Source organism: Notechis scutatus, chromosome 1 (assembly GCF_049901735.1).
Source record: "Notechis scutatus isolate UNSWTSFEM ecotype Mainland chromosome 1, rNotScu1.2, whole genome shotgun sequence".
Classification (NCBI taxonomy): domain Eukaryota; kingdom Metazoa; phylum Chordata; class Lepidosauria; order Squamata; family Elapidae; genus Notechis; species Notechis scutatus.
In genome coordinates this window covers 29,126,018-29,144,608 of record NC_142009.1, presented here as the reverse complement: position 1 = coordinate 29,144,608, position 18,591 = coordinate 29,126,018, and the positions used below count along the sequence as shown (strand labels likewise).

Here is an 18,591-nt window from a genome sequence, read left to right as displayed (position 1 = left end):
TTACACAGAGGATACCTACTTTTCTAAAAGGTGCTATGGCATAGAAAGCTGCATTGGATCAAGTCATTCTACTGGATCATTTGATTCCAGATTTTCAACACTGATTATTAGCAGCTTTCTAACTTTACTTAGAGATAAACAGGGTAGAATATGAGCCATTCTCTTGTAAAGTATTTGTTTTTCCACTGAGCTATAGCCATCTATAAATCTAATTGACTGATTAATTTACACCGGATGCCAATAAAAAGTTCCTTCTCTTCCTTGCACTTTCCTTTCTTCTCAGCTTGCTCAAGCCATAACTGGGAGGGACAGTTAAATCAAGTCTGTCCTGCTGGGATTCCTGCATTGCTCCCTCTGGCTCACCCAAACTGGATTATCCTGTTTGTCATTTACAACACATGCCATTAGGGTGACTCCAGCAGCTTCTTCTTGGTGGTCTCAGTATTGTACTGCATTCTGCCATGGAAAATTTGGACAAACTGTGCCTTCCCCCCTCCCTTTTTTTAAAGAGCTTTTTAAAGCAATGCCAGTCCCCCAGGAATGCTGCTTACCCTAATATGTTACATCTGTGCCACCTTGTTTCTATTATACCTCCAGTGCTAATTTTCTTAATTGTCATTTTAAAATTAAAATGAACAGACAGCTAGCTAATGGAGTGTTTAATCTTTTCTTGGGAGACTATGCCATTATTTTTAACAGACCAGTGATGGGACTCAAAGATCATCTCCTAGCATTGTCTCCTGGGCCTTTTTCATCCTGATCTCAGGTGTGGAACTGTAGGATCCCATCACTAATTCCTGACTATGTTAAATAACAGTAGCTACCAGCATTCATTCAAATCACAGCTAGAATAATAGTAATAGCATTTAGACTTATATACTGCTTTACAGTGCTTTACAGCCCTCTCTAAGCAGTTTACAGAGTCAACATAGAAAAATAAATTTGGGTCCTCATCAGTGGTGGGATTCAAATTTTTTTTACTACCGGTTCTGTGGACATGGCTTGATGGTCATGTGACTGGGTGGGTGTAGCCAACTCAATGTTATTCATGTCAATGTTATTCTCCCCTCCCAGATACTCCTTGTCACACCCGGCTTCAACATATCTATAGTTCTATAAAAATGTTGTTCACCTTTTTTTGACTTTATTACCTCCATACTATGTACTATGTACTTTCATGGACCACTGAAAGGAGGAAATGGCAACAGGCTTTTGAGGGGCTGCCAGAAAAGAAGGGGGGCAATGTATTTTTCACAGCACCAGAAGGCAAACAAGCAATGCAGGGAAACTGAACAAAGAGAGAAGCAACCTAAAACTAAGGAGAAACTTCCTGACAGTGAGAACAATTAACCAGTGGAACTGCCTGTCTCCAGAAGTTCTGGGTGCTCAATCACTGGAAGTTTTTAAAGAAAAGACTGGACAGCCATTTCTCTGAAATGGCATATGGTTCCCCCCAAGGTCCCTTCTCAGTGTTATTCTGTTATTCTGACACCTTTCCCAGGACCTCTACTCAGAGTTTGGCATCCTCAGTTTCCTTGCCTGAGCTGGGGGTTGGACTAGAAGACCTGCAAGGTCCCTTTCAACTTTGTTAAACACACATTTATTTATGCTGTGGACTATAGACACTGAATGCATGTAAATCCCTGAAAAATATGTGGTAGACCTGTGCAAAAGAAAGACTGTCATTCTAGGTGCAAGGAAAGTGTAAAATATTAATATATGATAAATAATGGAACAATTAAAAATAATAGCACAGAGGGTTTTTTTCTCTCTCTCTCCCTTTTTTTCTTTCTTTCTTTCTTTCTTTCTTTCTTTCTTTCTTTCTTTCTTTCTTTCTTTCTTTCTTTCTTTCTTTCTTTCTTTCTTTCTTTCTTGTCTCTCTCCCTCACACACACACACACTCTCTCTCCCTTCCTATTTCTTTTTCTTTGTCTTTCTTTCTCTCCCTTCCTCTTCCTTTCATGCTTTCTTTCTTTCTCTCCCTTCCTCTTCCTTTCATGCTTTCTTTTTTCTCTCCCTTCCTCTTTCTTTCTTTCTTTCTTTCTTTCTTTCTTTCTTTCTTTCTTTCTTTTTTCTTCTCTCTCTCTCTCTCTCTCTCTCTCTCTCTCTCTCACACACACACACACACACAAACACACACACACACACACACACACACACACACACCTGGTCTGGGACAAGCTCCAGAGCAGCGGGTGGCAGGAGAAGGAAGAAAGTGAGCGGTGGCAACGGTGGCACTGCTCCAAGAGCACCTCTGATCGGAGCACCTCTGCCACTGCTCACTTTCTTCCTTCTCCCAGGGGATGAAAGGAAGAAAGTGAGTGGCGGTGGCAGCAGTAGCGCTGCTTCAAGAGGCAACCCCGGGACATCCGCCAGCCCTCCCAGTTGGAGCACCTCCGCCGCAGCTTGCTTTCTTCCTTCTCCCAGGGGACGAAAGGAAGAAAGCGAGCAGTGGTGGGAGGGCGGGGAGGGCAGTTGTCCCAGGGCTGCACATGTGGTGCTTCCTTCCTTCTCCTTGGGGACGAACGGAAGAAAGCGAGCAGCAGCGGTGGCAGCACTGCTCCGGGAAGCAGCCCCAGAACGTCCACCTGCCCTCCCCAAGAGCTGCACCGTGGCCGCCATGTGGTAGGGAGATCTGGGAGCGTGCTGTGTGGTGTCTTAGCCAGCCAGGTCAGCCTGGGGATGGTACGGGGGGAGCTAGTTAGGCCGCAGCCAGTGCCACCACCCGGGATGGAGCCACACCAGCAGGGAAGCCAGCCAGTCGAGCCCGGGGACAGTGGGGGGGGGGGCCTTGGCAAGCTCCAGGGTCAGTGGGGGAGGGTAGCAAGCTCCAGGGATGGTGGGAGTCCCCAGCAAGTTCCGGGGACAGTAGGGGGAGCTAGTGCAACTCGCAGGCTTGCCTGTAAGCAGGCAGATCAGGGCTGCTCAATTGGGGCGTAGGCACCATGTGGGAAGACACAAGGCAGGTTAGAAGGGCAAGCCACGAGGACCCAGTGTGCTGCATAGGAGGTGAGGAATGCCTGGGCGGGGCGAGCATCGAGCGGGTGGAGTGAGCGAGCATCGAGTGAGTGGGGCAAGCGAGCGAGTGGCGACTGGGCGTGGCCAGCCAGAAGTCATTACTGGTTCAGTGACCCATGCCAAATCATTGCTACTGGTTCGCCCGAATTGGGGCAAACCCCCTGAATACCACCACTGGTCCTCATTTTACCCATCTCGGAAGATGAAAAGCTGAGTCAACCTTGAGCCTGGTGAGATTTGATCTGCCAAATTGCAGGCAGCCGGCAGTCAGCAGAAGTAGCCTGCAGTACTGCACTCTAACCACTATGCCACCGTGGCCCAATATCATAGAAAAGAGTAAATACTGCTTTTAAACCTAGGGTAGAAAATAAATGAATAGGGGATACAGAGAAAATAAATTATCAATGGGTAAAAGGACGAATGGAGCCCATCAGAACTTTTTATATTAGAACTGAATTGGAGAAAGATGCTTTACAAGTAGTCCTCGACTTACAACAGTTCATTTAGTGACCATTCAAAGCTACAGCAACACTGTAAAAATGAGCTATGACTGTTCTTCACACTTACAAATGCTGCAACATCCTCAGGGTCACATGATCAAAATTCAAATGCTTGGCAAATGATTCATGACTGTTGCAGTGTCCCGAGGCCATGTGATCATCTTTTGCAACCTTCTGACAAGCCAAGTCAGTGGGGAAGCCAGATTTACTTAACATCCGTGCTACTCGCTTAACAGCTGCATTTATTCCCTTAACAACTGTGGCAAGAAAGCTTGTAAAATGGGGCAAGATTTGCTTAATAAATGTCTCACTTAGCAACAGAAACGTTGGGCTCCATTGTGGTCGTAAGTCAAGGTCTACCTCAGGGATGGGATGCTACTGGTTCTGCCCGGCTCTATAGAACCGGTAGCTCTGAAGAGCAGCAGACACAGAACCAGTTCTGTGTTTGCTGCTGTTTGGCCCACCTGCCCGCCTGGGCTGTTACCTGACCTTTATTTCCTGCTTTTTCAACCTCAGCTGCTTTGCGTGGCACAGCTGAGGTTGAAAAAGCACTAAAAAAGTGGTTTTTGAAATGCTGAGCATCTGTGCACAGTGCTTATCAGCTGTCTGGGCAGCAAAGCTTATTGTATATTACACACGCGCGCAGCTAGCACAAAACGTAATTACTGAACCAATAGTAATGCCGGTTGAATCCCATCCCTGGTCTACCTGTACATCTATCTCAATTTTTTTCCCTCTGTTGAGCCCAGGAGTGTCTACCCTGATCGGCAGAAATCTCTTGGGCTTGTCTGTAGCAGTGGCTGTTATCAGGTCCTTTTTCGTGCAGGTGCCAGGAGCTGAATCATAACTTTCTGTGTGCAAATATAATAGAATTCTTTTTATTGGCCAAGTGTGATTGGACACACAAGGAATTTATCTTGGTGCAAATGCTTTCAGTGTACATAACAGAAAAGATATATTCGTCAAGAGTCAAGAATCATAAGGTGCAACACTTAGTAATAGTCATAGGGTACAATAAGCAATCAAATCATACTAGGAAACAGTCAGTATAGATCGTAAGGATACAAGCAACAAAGTTACAGTCATACAGTCACAAGTGGGAAGGGATGGGCTATAAAGAGTGATGAGAAGGTTAATAGTAATAATAGTGCAGACTTTGTAAATAGTTGAACAGTGTTGAGAGAATAGATGACTTCTACCATGGAGACATGGGCCCCCTGAAAACTGCAATGGGGAAGGTCTTAATTTGTGATCCTTACTTTGAGAATAAATTCTGCAATAGAATAGAATAGAGTAGAAATAGAAATAAGACTAGACTAGACTAGACTAGACTGGACTGGACTGGACTGGACTGGACTGGACTGGAATGGAATGGAATCCTTGTGTCTAGTTGTTCTGGTGTGCAGTGCTCTATAGCAGGGGTCCTCAACCACCGGGCCGCGGACCGGTGCACCGGTCCGTGGAGCACTCTGTACCGGGCCGCAAAGAAAAAAAAAATAAAAAAATGGCTTTCTTCGCCTTCGGTGAATGCTGCTGGGATCGGGATCAAGGACACAAATGAAAGAAGGGGAGGGAGGAAGCAAGCCAAGTCTGTCCTGCTCTCTGGCTCAGCAGCGGTCAGTTCCTCCCGCTCTCGTTCCTCTCTCAGCTGCGTGATCCTTACTTTGAGAATAAGTTCTGCAATAGAATAGAATAGAGTAGAAATAGAAATAAGACTAGGCTAGACTAGACTAGACTGGACTGGAATGGACTGGACTAGAATGGAATGGAATGGAATAGGAAAAACTGTCCTTGTGTCTAGTTGTTCTGGTGTGCAGTGCTCTATAGTGTCATTTTGAGGAAGGAGTTGAAACAGTTTATGTCCAGGATGTGGGGGTCTGTAAATATTTTCACAGCCCTCTTTTGACTCCTGCAGTATACAGGTCCTTCTAGTGGATTTCTATGCATTTCATTTGTTATTGTATACTCCCATACAAATCCTTTTGCATATTTTATTGTTTTATTTCTTTCTTTCAGTTTCCCTTCCCTCTGTGGATTTATGGATGCTCATCTGACAGAGAACATGGAGCTCACACCATTCTTCAAACTCCCATCTTCCCAACTCATTGGAAGTTTAGGATCTGTTGCTCCCATCGTACTCATGATCCTTCTGCTGCTTCTCTGTTTTCCCTTTAAAAAGTATGCAACTGTCTGTCTGCCTGATCTATATTGGGATGTCATGGGTGGAGGAGGGAGAAAGAGACTATTTATTTATTTATTTATTTATTTATTTTTATTTTTGTCAATTGCTTACAAGATAATAGGTGTAAGTAAAAACATAGTTATGAATACATGGATACATATAAGAAAAATAAAAAAATAAAAAAACACAATAGGACAGGGACGGTAGGCACATTGGTGCACTTATGCACGCCCCCTGCAGACCTCTTAGGAAAGAGGTCAATAGTAGACAGTCTAAGGTTAAAGTTTTTGGGGTTTGGGGAAGAAACCACAGAGTCAGGTAGAGTATTCCAGACACTGAGCACTCTGTTGCTGAAGTTGGGAGGCAGGATGTACATTACTGAGATAATGGGTAGATTATTTGCTTCTTAACTTGCTTTTTTAAAAAGTTTCTACCAGACATCCATAATCACTCATTTGTCCCATTCAGATATTCATATCATGAGTGAAATGAATTTTGACTCAGTCAGATAATTAGTTCCGTATCTTCTGCTTACCCCAAATTATAAAGTAGAGGACACTGTCTTGTAACAATTATTTGTATATCTTATTAATAATATTGTACCATTTCTCTAAAAAGAACCCGGGAATTGAATTCCAAGCAATAAGATTTGTGTAATAGCAAATCAATTGAAACATCCAGAAAAAGCAAAAAGCAAAAACACATGTCAATTGGCAATTATACTATAATGTGACAAATGTTGCATTAAAAATATTTTGTTGCATTATTATTTCAATAATGGTCTGAATTAAAAAAAATGTCCTTAATTATTAGCTAAAACAAATATGGAACCACTGCTGGATGGCTCTATCCTCAAGACACTGCATTTTGGACCATGTTTTCTGATAGTCCTGTAATTAGAATCTTCTTGTTCAATCAGGTGATGTGGAGATAGGAACTGTATCACCTTCCCCAATAAAATTATTATACAGAGTTTGGGCATTCTTATGTGTATCCCATAAAAAAGTGGGGTTTAGCCAGGGTTGGCATGCTACTGGTTCAGCCCAGTTCTGAAGAACAGCAAACCGGTTCGCTGTTACGACCTTTTGCTTGCCTGTTTGGGCCGCCTGCCCGCCCGCCTGGGCTCTTGGCTGTCCTCTATTTCCTGCTTTTTCAACCTCAGCTGCTTTGCGCAGCACAGCTGAGGTTGAAAAAGCAGGAAAGAACAGGATTTTCAAACGCTGCACATCCATGCACAGCGCTTGTCAGCTGTCTGGGCAGCACAGCTGATAGGTTTTTTTGAAAAGCTGTACATGCGCGTGCAAATTGCACTCTCACCAAACTGGTAGCTACACCGGTTGAATCCCACCCCTGGGTTTAGCCCAATAAGAAGCACACTTCTTTGGGCCACATTCTACATTGGTAATAGCGTGTGACCTTAAAGACAAAATGGATGGTGGTATAAAATATTGTTAAAAGATGTTGTCTATAGATTTTATCTATGATAAAATAGATCTTAGTACAGTCTTTTGTTCCCTTTGGATGTGTTGGGTTAATGGGCCAGGCTGAGTAGCAACTGTGGAATCTGCACATGTAGAAACCACTAGATTGTAAGTTCTGCTCCAGACAATGTAACTTTTATAAGTCTTAACATGACCGCCTCAAGAGTAACCTGAACATTCATGTGCATACAGTGAAGATAATTTAGTCCAGGGCTGTGAAACTCCTGGCCCACGGACCGGATGTGTCACGTGCTGGCCACGCTCATGCCCAGTTAACTGAAGGGGGGGAAGGTCTCGATACATCACGTGACCCCGCCGTGATGACATGAGTTTGACATCCCTGCCTTAGTGAATTGCCACAGAGATGAAGTATCTGCCACTTGATTTTGCTAAGCATTGTTGGCATACTTTCCAGAACTCTTTTTGTGGGCATCATGCAATTGACTAAGCTTGTACAGTAAGTAGCCCCTTACTCAGTTGCTGGATATTCTTAGTAAGACAAAAATGCAGCAGTAGGGGAGACTCTTTGCATGGAGAAAGTTTGTACTTCAGTTCCCGAATCATTTGGGGGGGGGGGGTTGAATTTTTTTAAAATTTTTATAACATATAAAACAACAAATAAAACCATCTTTCAGTTATACAGTGTGTTGGTTTGGTATATATATCATGTGCACAATATCTGTAATCCTTTCCTCTTAACTTTACATTCGTATTAGATTCTAATCAACATTTCATCTCATATTATCTCATTATCGTACAGTCCATGAAAAATTAAATTTTATTTCCAGGCTATCTTTAAAAGCAAATCTCAATTTTTACTAAATTATATTCATAATATACTCATAACTTATTCAAAAATAATTATAATATATCATTACTATTATAATCTATTTCAATTTCTTACTCTTCTATCTAGCCATTTATATAATGAATCCCAAATCTTATAATACTCCTTTTCTTCTTGTTCTCTAATTGCTAATGTTAGTCTACTCATTTCTGCACATTCCATTATTTTCTTAATCACCTCCTCCTCCATTGGAATTTTCTCATTTTTCCAATTTTGAGCAAATACAATTCTAGCTGCAGTTAAAACATTAATAATCAGATATGTTATTTCTTTACTATAATCTTCAGATAAAATCACCAATAAAAATATCTCTGGTTTTAAGTCTATATGCTGTTTTACCATTTTTTCCAACCATGTGTGTATTTTAGTCCAATATTTTTTAGCTTCTGCACATGTCCAAGACATATGGTAATATGATCCAGGTATCTGATGACATTTCCAATATTTCGCCGATTTATCCTTAAACATTTGTTGAACTGTAAAATATTCCTGCCTCAAATTGTAAGTTTAAAGTTAAGTAAATCAAAGATTCACTGTTTGCTCAAGAAATAAATTGGAACAATGCTCTGACTTGTATATTACAGCTTCTTATGCTAAGGTATGAAATATATTTTCTCTGTTATTAATGAATGCAATCCCTTCATAATGAAACTTTTGTGTTTTTATTCAGGAAAAAGCATCGCTTGTCTATCAGAACCAGGAAGAAGGACTTAAGTATGTCTGAACTAATCGAACTGGTGAGTGTTTCTAACACTGGTATTAAAACTTGATTGAACAAATCAACCAATTACTTCTAACCAGTGTGAGATGGAGTATTTACACTTGTAAAATGATGACAGTTGTTCTTGCTTTTTGATCAAAGCCTTTAATTGTTATATTTATTTTACAGATTGGGAGCTGTTTCCTGTGTGTTGCAATAAAGTTGTATCAGTTGTACAAAGAAACAGGGTCTTGCTGGTTGCAGCCTCAAAGTTACAGAATACATTTCCCAATGCATTTCTTATATATCTATAAGTGGAATGAATAGAATCATAACAAAAATTCTTTGCAGAATAAAATCTCAAAAACAAGAGTTGGATGAACCAGTTCTGCAGATATATACAGTATTTTAGATACATATATATTTAGTTCTGCTGAATAATATATATATATTCAGCAGCTAATATATATATGTATAGGTAGAAAATATCTTTGGGGAAAGGATAGACCATCAAAAAGGCTCTTTTTTTAAGTGACCATTTTTGTAAATCCAAAAGATAAAAACATCTGGAGAGATTTTTTGATGGAAATTTTATTTCCAGGTCTCTCAAGACCAATCACATATATACCTGTAGATATTTGAGTGTTACGGTATACATAGATTCTTTCCTTAATTTTGTAAGCTGATCTTCCCTTTGTAGCATATGGCCATATATAGTGAAACTGTTCAGTTGTTCCTTTGATCAAAGTCCTGATACTTCTTGCCTTCAGAAGTTGCGAGTGCTCCATCATTTGAGGCTTTTAAGAAGAAATTGGACAGCCCCTTCTCTGAAATGGCACAGGGTTTGGACTTTAAGACCCTCAAGGTCCCTTCCAACTCTATTATTCTGTATTCTTAATAGTAAATTCAGGCTTTATGGAGAGCATTCCCTGTTATTCTTTACTACAAACCTGCAATCTGTGCAGTCCTGTATTTGCAACATGTTAAACGAAGAGAAATATTTCTTTCTCTACGTGTTTCGGTATATCCAGTGAAATACATGAGCCAAGAAGATCTCAGAGGGTGTTGCTAAGACTAGTAAGCTCTCTAAGGTAACATGGCTGTGCTTCCAGGCTGGCCCTCTCATTGGCCAAGTAATAACCAATGGAGACTCTTCTAAAAATCACTCTCGTCTTCAGAAAAGCATGTTGGAACTATTAGTAGCCTCTAGATGGCAACAGAAACTCAACAATATAACCATCCTCCTACATCAGAGCACAGGAAGAAGGACTTTTTAAAAGATATCATAGGATATGCGCCACTAGCCAACTAGCTTATCAGCATGTGACTCTGGAATAAAACAGCAAAATATTCATTTCAGTTTTATAAGGACAATGAAATTCCCCATTTTAATCTTCTGATATTACATTGCCACTTAAACATCACCAAATATAGGCAGCACAGTGGTAAAAAAATAGATGTGTGAATATGCAGCATTAATGGGAATTGTTGTTTGGTTCATTGGCTTGTCCTGAACGATGTTGCCCAGAAGAATTCTAAGCTGGTCTATCCCGGGCTCAAAAATGCTTCCAAATTAGAATTCTGTCCCTACTATTTTTTACTGAATAATTGTTCTAGAATGGTGTTCTCTTAACCAGCAGTTGACCACTTCCTCATTGTCTAAACTTCTAAATATTATCATTTTTATCTCCTTTTACATTCTTGCAAGTGTTAGCAGCAAAGGAGTTGGTTTCCAAGTTCTCTTGATACTGCTGTCAAAAAAGGGTGAACTGTGATTAGAACTTAAGAATGTTTCGCTCGTGTAGCAGTCCAAAAGTAATCACAAGAAGGCTGTTTTGACTGTTTCTTGCAGAGCTACTCAACAAACCTCTTGGGATTTATTTATTTCTTTTTAAAAAAAGAAATGTTTTGCATATATGGCCTTGTTAAGCCTCTTGTTTAGCCAGCTGTTACTTGTCAATGTCCTCTTATTTGGGAATCTATACCTTGACTCATTAATCTGTTTGGTTTCTTATGCAGACAAAATTGGAAGATGGGTTGTCTCCAGAGAGGGAGTCTCTTTCAGATCAAAGTTTACACAAAGGTAAGGTGGCTGGACATGAAGTGCTTTGGATACTTAAAATAGGCTGTGTGTGTAAATAAGTACTCTTTTTGCAAAACACATTGCACAAGGAATCTCATTGACTTTCAACTTCTCTCCCAAATTGTTGTTATGATTCAAACATCAGAGCTATCCACATTTTTTCCTGCTTCCTTTCTCTTCCCAACGGGTAAATAAGTATCTCAATTTTCTCAGGAGTTTTATTTTTCTCTATATTAAGCCTTCTTCAAAATACAGTGCCAGGAATGTGAGCTTCATTGGAGTTGGTCACTGGAAAGTCTCAGTTGAGACTTTCAAGAAGAGATTGGACTGCCATTTGTCAGAAATGGTGTAGGGTCTCCCGCTTGGGCGGGGGGTTGGACTAGATGACCCACAAGGTCCCTTCCAACTCTGATTATCTGTATCTGTAAACAGACAGTAACTTGAACTTCCCCTGAGTGAACTTTTCCCCTTATATGAGTAGACGTCATTCACTCATATAAGGAAAGCACAATGTTGCAAATTTCCAAGATTTATTTCTGATAAAAATGAGTGTCTTCCTTCTCTAGGCTAGACTAAGGAGTATTAAATTAAAATTCCTGTGTGTTTGGAAACAGTTACTCCTTTTCAGCCTGAATCCATGAAGTTGTTAATGCAAATGAAAAAGGCAGGAACTAAATGAACGTGGGCTTGTCTTAAGGAAGTGTGGATTACAATAACAAATCAAAGATTGCAACAGCATGCATAGGATTGAGCTACAGGTGGGAATATTTTGCAATGACTAGAGCAAGAAAAAAATGCTTGGCTCTGCTATCTAGCTGTACATAAACCTCACCTTTATTGTGATGGAGGGCATTTTGGTAATAATTTTAGAAATCTCTATGAAGTTGTTGCATACAGGTAGTACTTGGGTTCTGATGGCAATTAAGACTGGGAACATTGTCACTAAGCAAACCCATGTTACTTAGCAACAGCTGTTTCTGCATTTCCCAGTTACCAACATTGAGCAAGGATGGGGCGGGGTTGTTACATGAGGTCCTCATATGATTGCAGCTTTCTGCTGGCTTCCCCACTGACTTTGCTTGTGAAAGGCAAATTATGACTGGAGCTGCAACAATCAGAATTCTGAGCTGGCTGCAGAGTGCTTGCATCACAATCATGCGATTGTGGAGTGCTGCCAGAGTCAGAACTTTGAAGACCCAATGTAACTACCACTCATTCAACACAGCCACAAGTTTGAAATGGTTGCTGAATGAGTAGTTGTTAAATGAGGACCATCTGTACTATGCTCCTTACTGAGTTATAGGCATACTTGACTACGAAAGAAGCTGGGAGCCCCTGTAGAATATTTTGGTCCATGGCAATGCAAAGAATGTAACATTAAACTAGTTGTACAGATCAACATTCATTTTAGTAGAGAACGTGTGATTCTTCAGAATAGCCAGGAGAGTAATTTTCTGAAAAAAATTGGGCCATCTGAACTTTGATGGACATCTCCTATAATGGGGGTTCACATGAATCTTCTCTTAATTGGTTGGGTAGCTTCTGTGCAGTTTCCATGTGCCCCACAACCGTACCCTTTCAGAAGACTTTTCTCCTGTTTAGCATACAGTATTTCTGCTACTGAGATGGCTTTGGCTTCACTGTATGCCCCAGGACTCAGGAATAGGCAAACCCTTTATTTGCAACTGCAAGACAGCTGACAATTGGAATGTGCCTGAGCCTTGACAGAGGATCAAGATTGATTATGTCTTCCTGTCGTTTAGCAAGCATTTGCCCTTTCTATTGGTGATCATGTATAATCTCTTTATAATGTTTATAAACTACAAAACAGTAAGATGGATTAAAGTTTGTGTTGGGTTTTGTTGTGCTGTTGCAATTAGGGCTTCTTCCCCATGAGCTCTGGAAGTAGAGGGTCCAGAGTGGGCAGGAAGAGACTGTAGACTTCTCAACAAGAGGCAGTTTTTTGGCCACCTGAATAAAAGTCTACTGACCCCTTTGGTTTCTAACTATGACTTTTACTGAGTTGGCTCACACATCTTGAATCCTGCTGCACTGTGTGACTGGTTTTTGGAGGGAGATCTGCTAGAATTTAAATCCAAATGGCCTCTTCTCGGAATCTCTTTGCTCTCTTCCCTTCTCCCCTCCCCCCAACCAACCCAAAGCCATTGGGATGCAATTATTCTATATAGTAATAGGAAGCAAGATCAGGATAAGTATGTACTGCTGTGGACTCGGTCATGCAAAGGCTAAGGAGTTGAAAACTAAAACACTTGAAGATTAGCAGTCTGAATTATCTCTGTATAAGGAACTGCCTAGTGCTTTGGCAGAGTTTCAGACTCCTCCATTTAATCTCCCTAAGGGCCTTTCTCTCTTTGTTTCTTAGCATCATACAAACATCTTCTGGCAACATCTTTTTTCTGCCACAATGCCTTAGCTCAAGCTTGAGATAGCCTCTTTGTAGTTAGCTGTACTGGAACTAACATATTGTTTTTATTTTCTATTTGATTTTTATATTTGATTTGTCAATCGCTTACAAGATAATAAGTATAAGTATAAACACGAGTAAGAATATAGGAAATAGGTACAAATAAATGGGGACAATAGGACAGAGACAGTTGGCACGATTGTGTGCTTATGCAAGCCCCTTACAGACCTCTTAGGAATGGGGTGAGGTCAATAGTGGATAGTTTGAGGTTAAAGGAGTGGGGGTTCGAGGATGTAACAACAGAGTCAGGTTGTGCATTCCAGGCATTGACCATTCTGTTGCTGAAGTCGTACTTTCTGCAATTTACATTGAGTTTGTAACTGTTGTGTGCTCTTGTATTGTTGTGGTTGAAGTTGAAGTCAGCAGCAACCAGTGGCAGTTTAAGGGTGAGGGCAATGTGTTATGCTTCCTGTTTGTCTTCTAGGGATGGCCCAGAGAAGGCAGGATGGCCCATCACCTATTTGTCATTGAGGCTGGTATTTCATATGCTTCCTCCCCTCGAGCCTAGGCTGCTGTCCTTTTCAGAGGTCTCCAACCTCGTCAACTTTAAGACTTGTGGACTTCAACTCCCAGAATTCTCCAGCCAGCTATGCTGGCTGGAGAATTCTGGGAGTTGAAGTCCACAAGTCTTAAAGTTGACAAGGTTGGAGACCTCTGCTTTAGATCCTTTTTCTTCTGGAGGGAGATAGAACAGGGGAGAGCTACCAGGTGCTTCCTACTTAAAGCTCCTCAGAAGAGCTGGGCAGCTAATATATAGCGTGGAAGGGTTGCATTGACAAGACTGCTTTACCAGATAGCATCTTCCCACACATACACAGGCTTTTGGATGGCTTCCTTTGGGAGCAAAACAGCTGATTGGTCAGCTATAACAAGGAAAAGCAGTTTCTCCTGTTTTATCATGCAATATACCCAATGACCTACAAACCTAGTTAGTACTGGATTTGTGTGGTAAAGGAGGTCAACTAGTGAGGAAGGAGTATTGGTTTAGTGGTCTTTTGAAAATCCACTGAATCCATGTTAAAACAAACCCACCCAGCAGCCGATAGGCTGAAGAAGCTGTATATTAAACATCAAAACCATTCTTGCTTTACAAACAGCCCTGACACTACATATGTCAACTATCCAATGCATGTAGCTCTATTAGAGTATGATAGCTGGCAAAACCGAGGGATCTACCCATTTGCCAAACCATCCACTAATCACAGCACTGTTGTGATGTTTCCTTCTGGCTGGTGATAGTGATATTAGGAAAAGGGGAGGGAAGCAAAACCACATTTTAACCAACAGCTGCACTCAACATGCTCTGGCACACCCAAGACACTGTTATCTGGCAATAAGTCAGAACTTTAGAGGAAGATAAAGATAGGCAGCGGAGAGAGTAGATTTTAGGCTGCTCTAGTTTCTTTTAGCTCAAGGATGAGCAGAGAGCAATTTAAGAGATCTGTGGAGAAAAGGTTTCTGAAAGACCACCAAGAATAATTGGTGACCCAGAGGGTTTGGGTGATGCTTCCCCAAAGTGATTTTTTTTACTGGCTTCTAAAATAAATGTTGGTTGCATTGGACTTGTATGACATTTCACTTTCCACAGGAGCGTGAGAAAGAATTGTTTTCCCTCCTTGCCTTTAGCCAGCAGTGCAGGCCAGCAGTGAAAGGGGAAATTCACTTTCCTGCTGAAACAATAGCTTTTCATCCGCGAATAGCCTTATGCCTTTAAGGCAATGCTCCACAGAGATATATATCCTTCCCTTCCAGATCTGAACTGGGTGTTCAGTTTGTATGCTTGCCAACTTTGGGAAAATAAGAAAGTATGATCTTTAGGAGCTTTCTTCCACCATTGTTGCTTGAAGCAAAACTCCTACATAAACAAGGTGTGTGTGTGTGTGTTTGTGTGTGTGTGTTCATATTTTTAATGGAAATTAAAGGCAAACACATTTGAAAGCACACTCACATCTCCAGGCTAGTCATTGGTATGATCTAAAAATGAAGGCATCTCCTGTTAAAGCTTGCAAGGGGGAAAAAAATCAAATTAATTCAAAAGAAAGAAAGCTAAACCGGAGCCACGAAATAGGTGACCTATGTAAGTAAATAGATCTGAACTATTTTAGATTAACTTTTCTGTATCCTTGCTGCTATATGAAACGCTTAACTTTACAGCTCAGGTTTTACAATGCTATGTTTATAGCATTGACCAAGACTGCAGCCTTCTGAACCTCTGGAAATAAATTCTGCAGTACCCACTGAATGAATACGGCATATAAATTATACTGCTAACTTGAACAGTGGTCTGCTTTGATTGGACGGGTTTTTCAATAAGAATAAATAATTCACAGCTTAGAGATACTTCGATGCAACATTCCTGCTTTTGTTTCTGTCCTATCCGCAAACAATATTGTATAGCATTCTTTTTCAGTATAGTGGAGAAACGTAAAGGATTACAAGACAAAATGCAATGGAAGAACAGTAAAAGCAGTCAATAAAAACAATAGCAAAAAATAAAAGTACCCAACAGGTTATTTTAATCTTGTTATTGAAAAGCAGGTGGCAGTTGTGACTAGAGGAGCCTTTGCACAACTTCATGTTGTGAACCAGTTGCATACTTTTCTGGATTGTGAGGTCTGTGCACAGTCACTCATGCCCTGGTTGGATTTCTGCAGTGCGCTCTACATGGGACTACCCTTGAAAAGTATTTGGAAGCTACAACTTGTACAAAGGAAGGAAGACGGACAGTTCTAGAGGCCCTTGGGTGGCACATGTGACACCACTGTTACATGAACTTCACTGTTGTCAAGTTTGCTTCTGGGTCCCATTCATGATACAGATAGTCCACAACTTACAACCAGGGGTGGGCTGCTACCAGTTCTCCCCAGTTCAGGTGAACTGGTTGTTAATTTTATGGCCAGTTTGGTGAACTGGCAAATCTGATCCCAGCTGGCCCCGCCCACCCCGCCCCGCCCCTCCCAGGAGTCCCCACACAGCCCATTTTGCAGGGCCCATGTCGGGGAGGGTAAAAACAGGCCGCCTGGAAGCTCCAGAAGTCTGGAAACTGACCTGTTTCCAGCCTCCGGAGCCTGGGGAGGCCATTTTCGCCCTCCCAGAGACTCGAGGAAAGCCTCCGGAGCCTGGGGAGGAGGGAAACCCCCCGCTGTGGTGCAGGAGGCAGACTAGGTCACACCCACCATGGCCATGTCCACCCAGCAACTGGCAAAGAACCAGTTGCAAAAATTTTTGAAGCCCACCCCTGCTTACAACCATTTGTTTAGCAACTGTCCGAAGTTACAGCCGCACGGAAAAAAGTGACTTATGACTATTTTTCACTTTATGACTATGTTACAGGACCCCCACCATCACGAGATCAAAATTTGGACCCTTTTGCAACTAGCATGTGTTTGTAATGATCGCAGTGTCCTGGGGGTCTCCTGGTCGCCTTTTGCAACCTTCTGATAAGCAAAGTCAATGGGGAAACCAACTTAACAACTGTCTTGTTTAGCAACAGAAATTTTGGGCTGAATTGTGACCATAAGTCAAGGACTTATGCTCATCATCTTTAAAGCCCTTTATGGCATGGGTCCAGAGTGCCCGAGGAACCTCCTTACCCCTACGGAACTAACCTCATTCTAGCAGAAAGGGTTTATTTTAGATCCCACCAGCCACAGAATTTAACTTTTAATCTTTTTATCCTCATTTCAATGGGGTTTTAAAGCACTTTTTAACTTTTGATTATAAGCTTCCCAGAGCTGCTGTGAGACGGGTGAGTTATTTAAATGAATAAATAAGGTAATTTTTTTTTAAAACTGTGTCCTTATACTGGGCATAGGGATGATCTGGATGTGAACTTAAATGTGATTGTCTGCCAAGCATTCTTCTTAACACCTTGGGGCCTTGACCACATGGCATGGCACTATCCTCCCTCTCCCCCCACTTCCCCTGTTTGGTATTTCAGCAGTGCACTAAAGGAGAGGCCACCTCTTAAATCCCTACTGCCACCATTAGCCAGCTTTGTTTCCTGACTCTTGGCAGAACGGATCCCGAGAGCTGCAGTCCTTTATAGAAAAAAAAAAACCTGACACTCTCACACAGGGGTGTCAAACTCAAGGCCCGGGGCCAGATCTGGCCTGCGGGGTGCTTAGATTTGGCCCACGAGACCTCCCTGGAAACAGCAAAGGAGCAGCCTGCGGTGCCTCTGCCAGTGAAAACAGAGCTCGGGGGGGGGGGGACGACTGTGCGGAGCCCTCCTGAGCTCCATTTTCGGCTGCGACGACTCTGCATCAAGGAGGAAGGAGAAGGTTTACTCTTTTGGTGAGCCTTTCTAATCAGTTGGAATTTGGGAACTGATTTATGTCTCTAACCCTCTGATTAGATCTGAGCTGTGTGGTTATAACTCTGGCTCAGTATCCTGAAGTTCTGTATTTGAACGTTGTGTGGGCCAGAAGTAGAGAAATTAAGTAGTGCCCCTTTCTCAGGTAAAGGAGAAAAATACAACCTAACCCTATGCATCACTTGGGAGAAACTCCTGCTTATCCTGAGGTAAACCTCCTTTAACACATATGCGTGAAACTGGCAGTTGAATGTTCATTTACTGCAGTTTAATAACATCCAACGATCTCTCATCCCTTGATTGGCAATCTCTATTCACTGGATGCAATACCGTTGAAGACCATTACAACATATTTTTACTTGAAGTCAAAAGAGTCATCAAACTATATGTTCCAACAACAACTCCCAAAACAAAACAAAAAAGCAGATTACCCATATCAATAAGGAAACTTCAATCCAAAAAGAGATCACTCTGGCGGAAAAACAAATCTGGTCACGTTGCCAATTTCAAAAACCAATACAAAAATTTATGCCACCAGATAAAGACTGAATGCACCAATTATCACATTAAACAAGAGGAAAACCTTCTAAGCACCAATTCCACCCGTGCTTTTACAATTTTGTAAACAACAAACTAAAAGACTCAAGGTCCATCCCTCCCTTGATAGGACTTGATGGTAAAGACTGCAACGACGACACCATTAAAGCCAACATCTTTAACACATTCTTCGGCTCAGTATTTGTAAACAGCAATGGATCATGCCCAGTATTTCCTAGCCGTACCACAGATAACAACAATGATCTAATACATATCGATTTCACAGAAGACAATGTCGAAAAATCACTACGCAATCTAAAACCATCTCTATCTATTGGACCGGATGGAATATGTGCCTACTTCTTAAGAAAGCTATCCACTGCCATAGCCAAACCTCTAAGCATAATCTTTGAAAAATCTTTCAGGACCAGCTCCTTGCCTAA

The 18,591-nt window shown here is 41.6% G+C and overlaps 1 protein-coding gene across 3 annotated transcripts in view; it reads left to right on the top strand.

The window, feature by feature from the left end:
- LOC113414575 (uncharacterized) overlaps positions 1 to 18,591 on the top strand; it is a 42,416-nt gene that overhangs the window by 9,625 nt on the left and 14,200 nt on the right. For 2 of the 3 annotated variants that reach the window (XM_026671524.2, XM_087960100.1), the window contains exons 2-4: positions 5,535 to 5,696; positions 8,699 to 8,765; positions 10,748 to 10,811. In XM_026671524.2, the coding sequence (XP_026527309.2) occupies positions 5,557 to 5,696; positions 8,699 to 8,765; positions 10,748 to 10,811 (271 nt within the window). In that variant the 5' untranslated portion in view covers positions 5,535 to 5,556. Of the gene's footprint in view, positions 1 to 2,511; positions 2,626 to 5,534; positions 5,697 to 8,698; positions 8,766 to 10,747; positions 10,812 to 18,591 lie in introns of those variants that run through there. The other variant, XM_087960107.1, reaches the window with a different exon arrangement.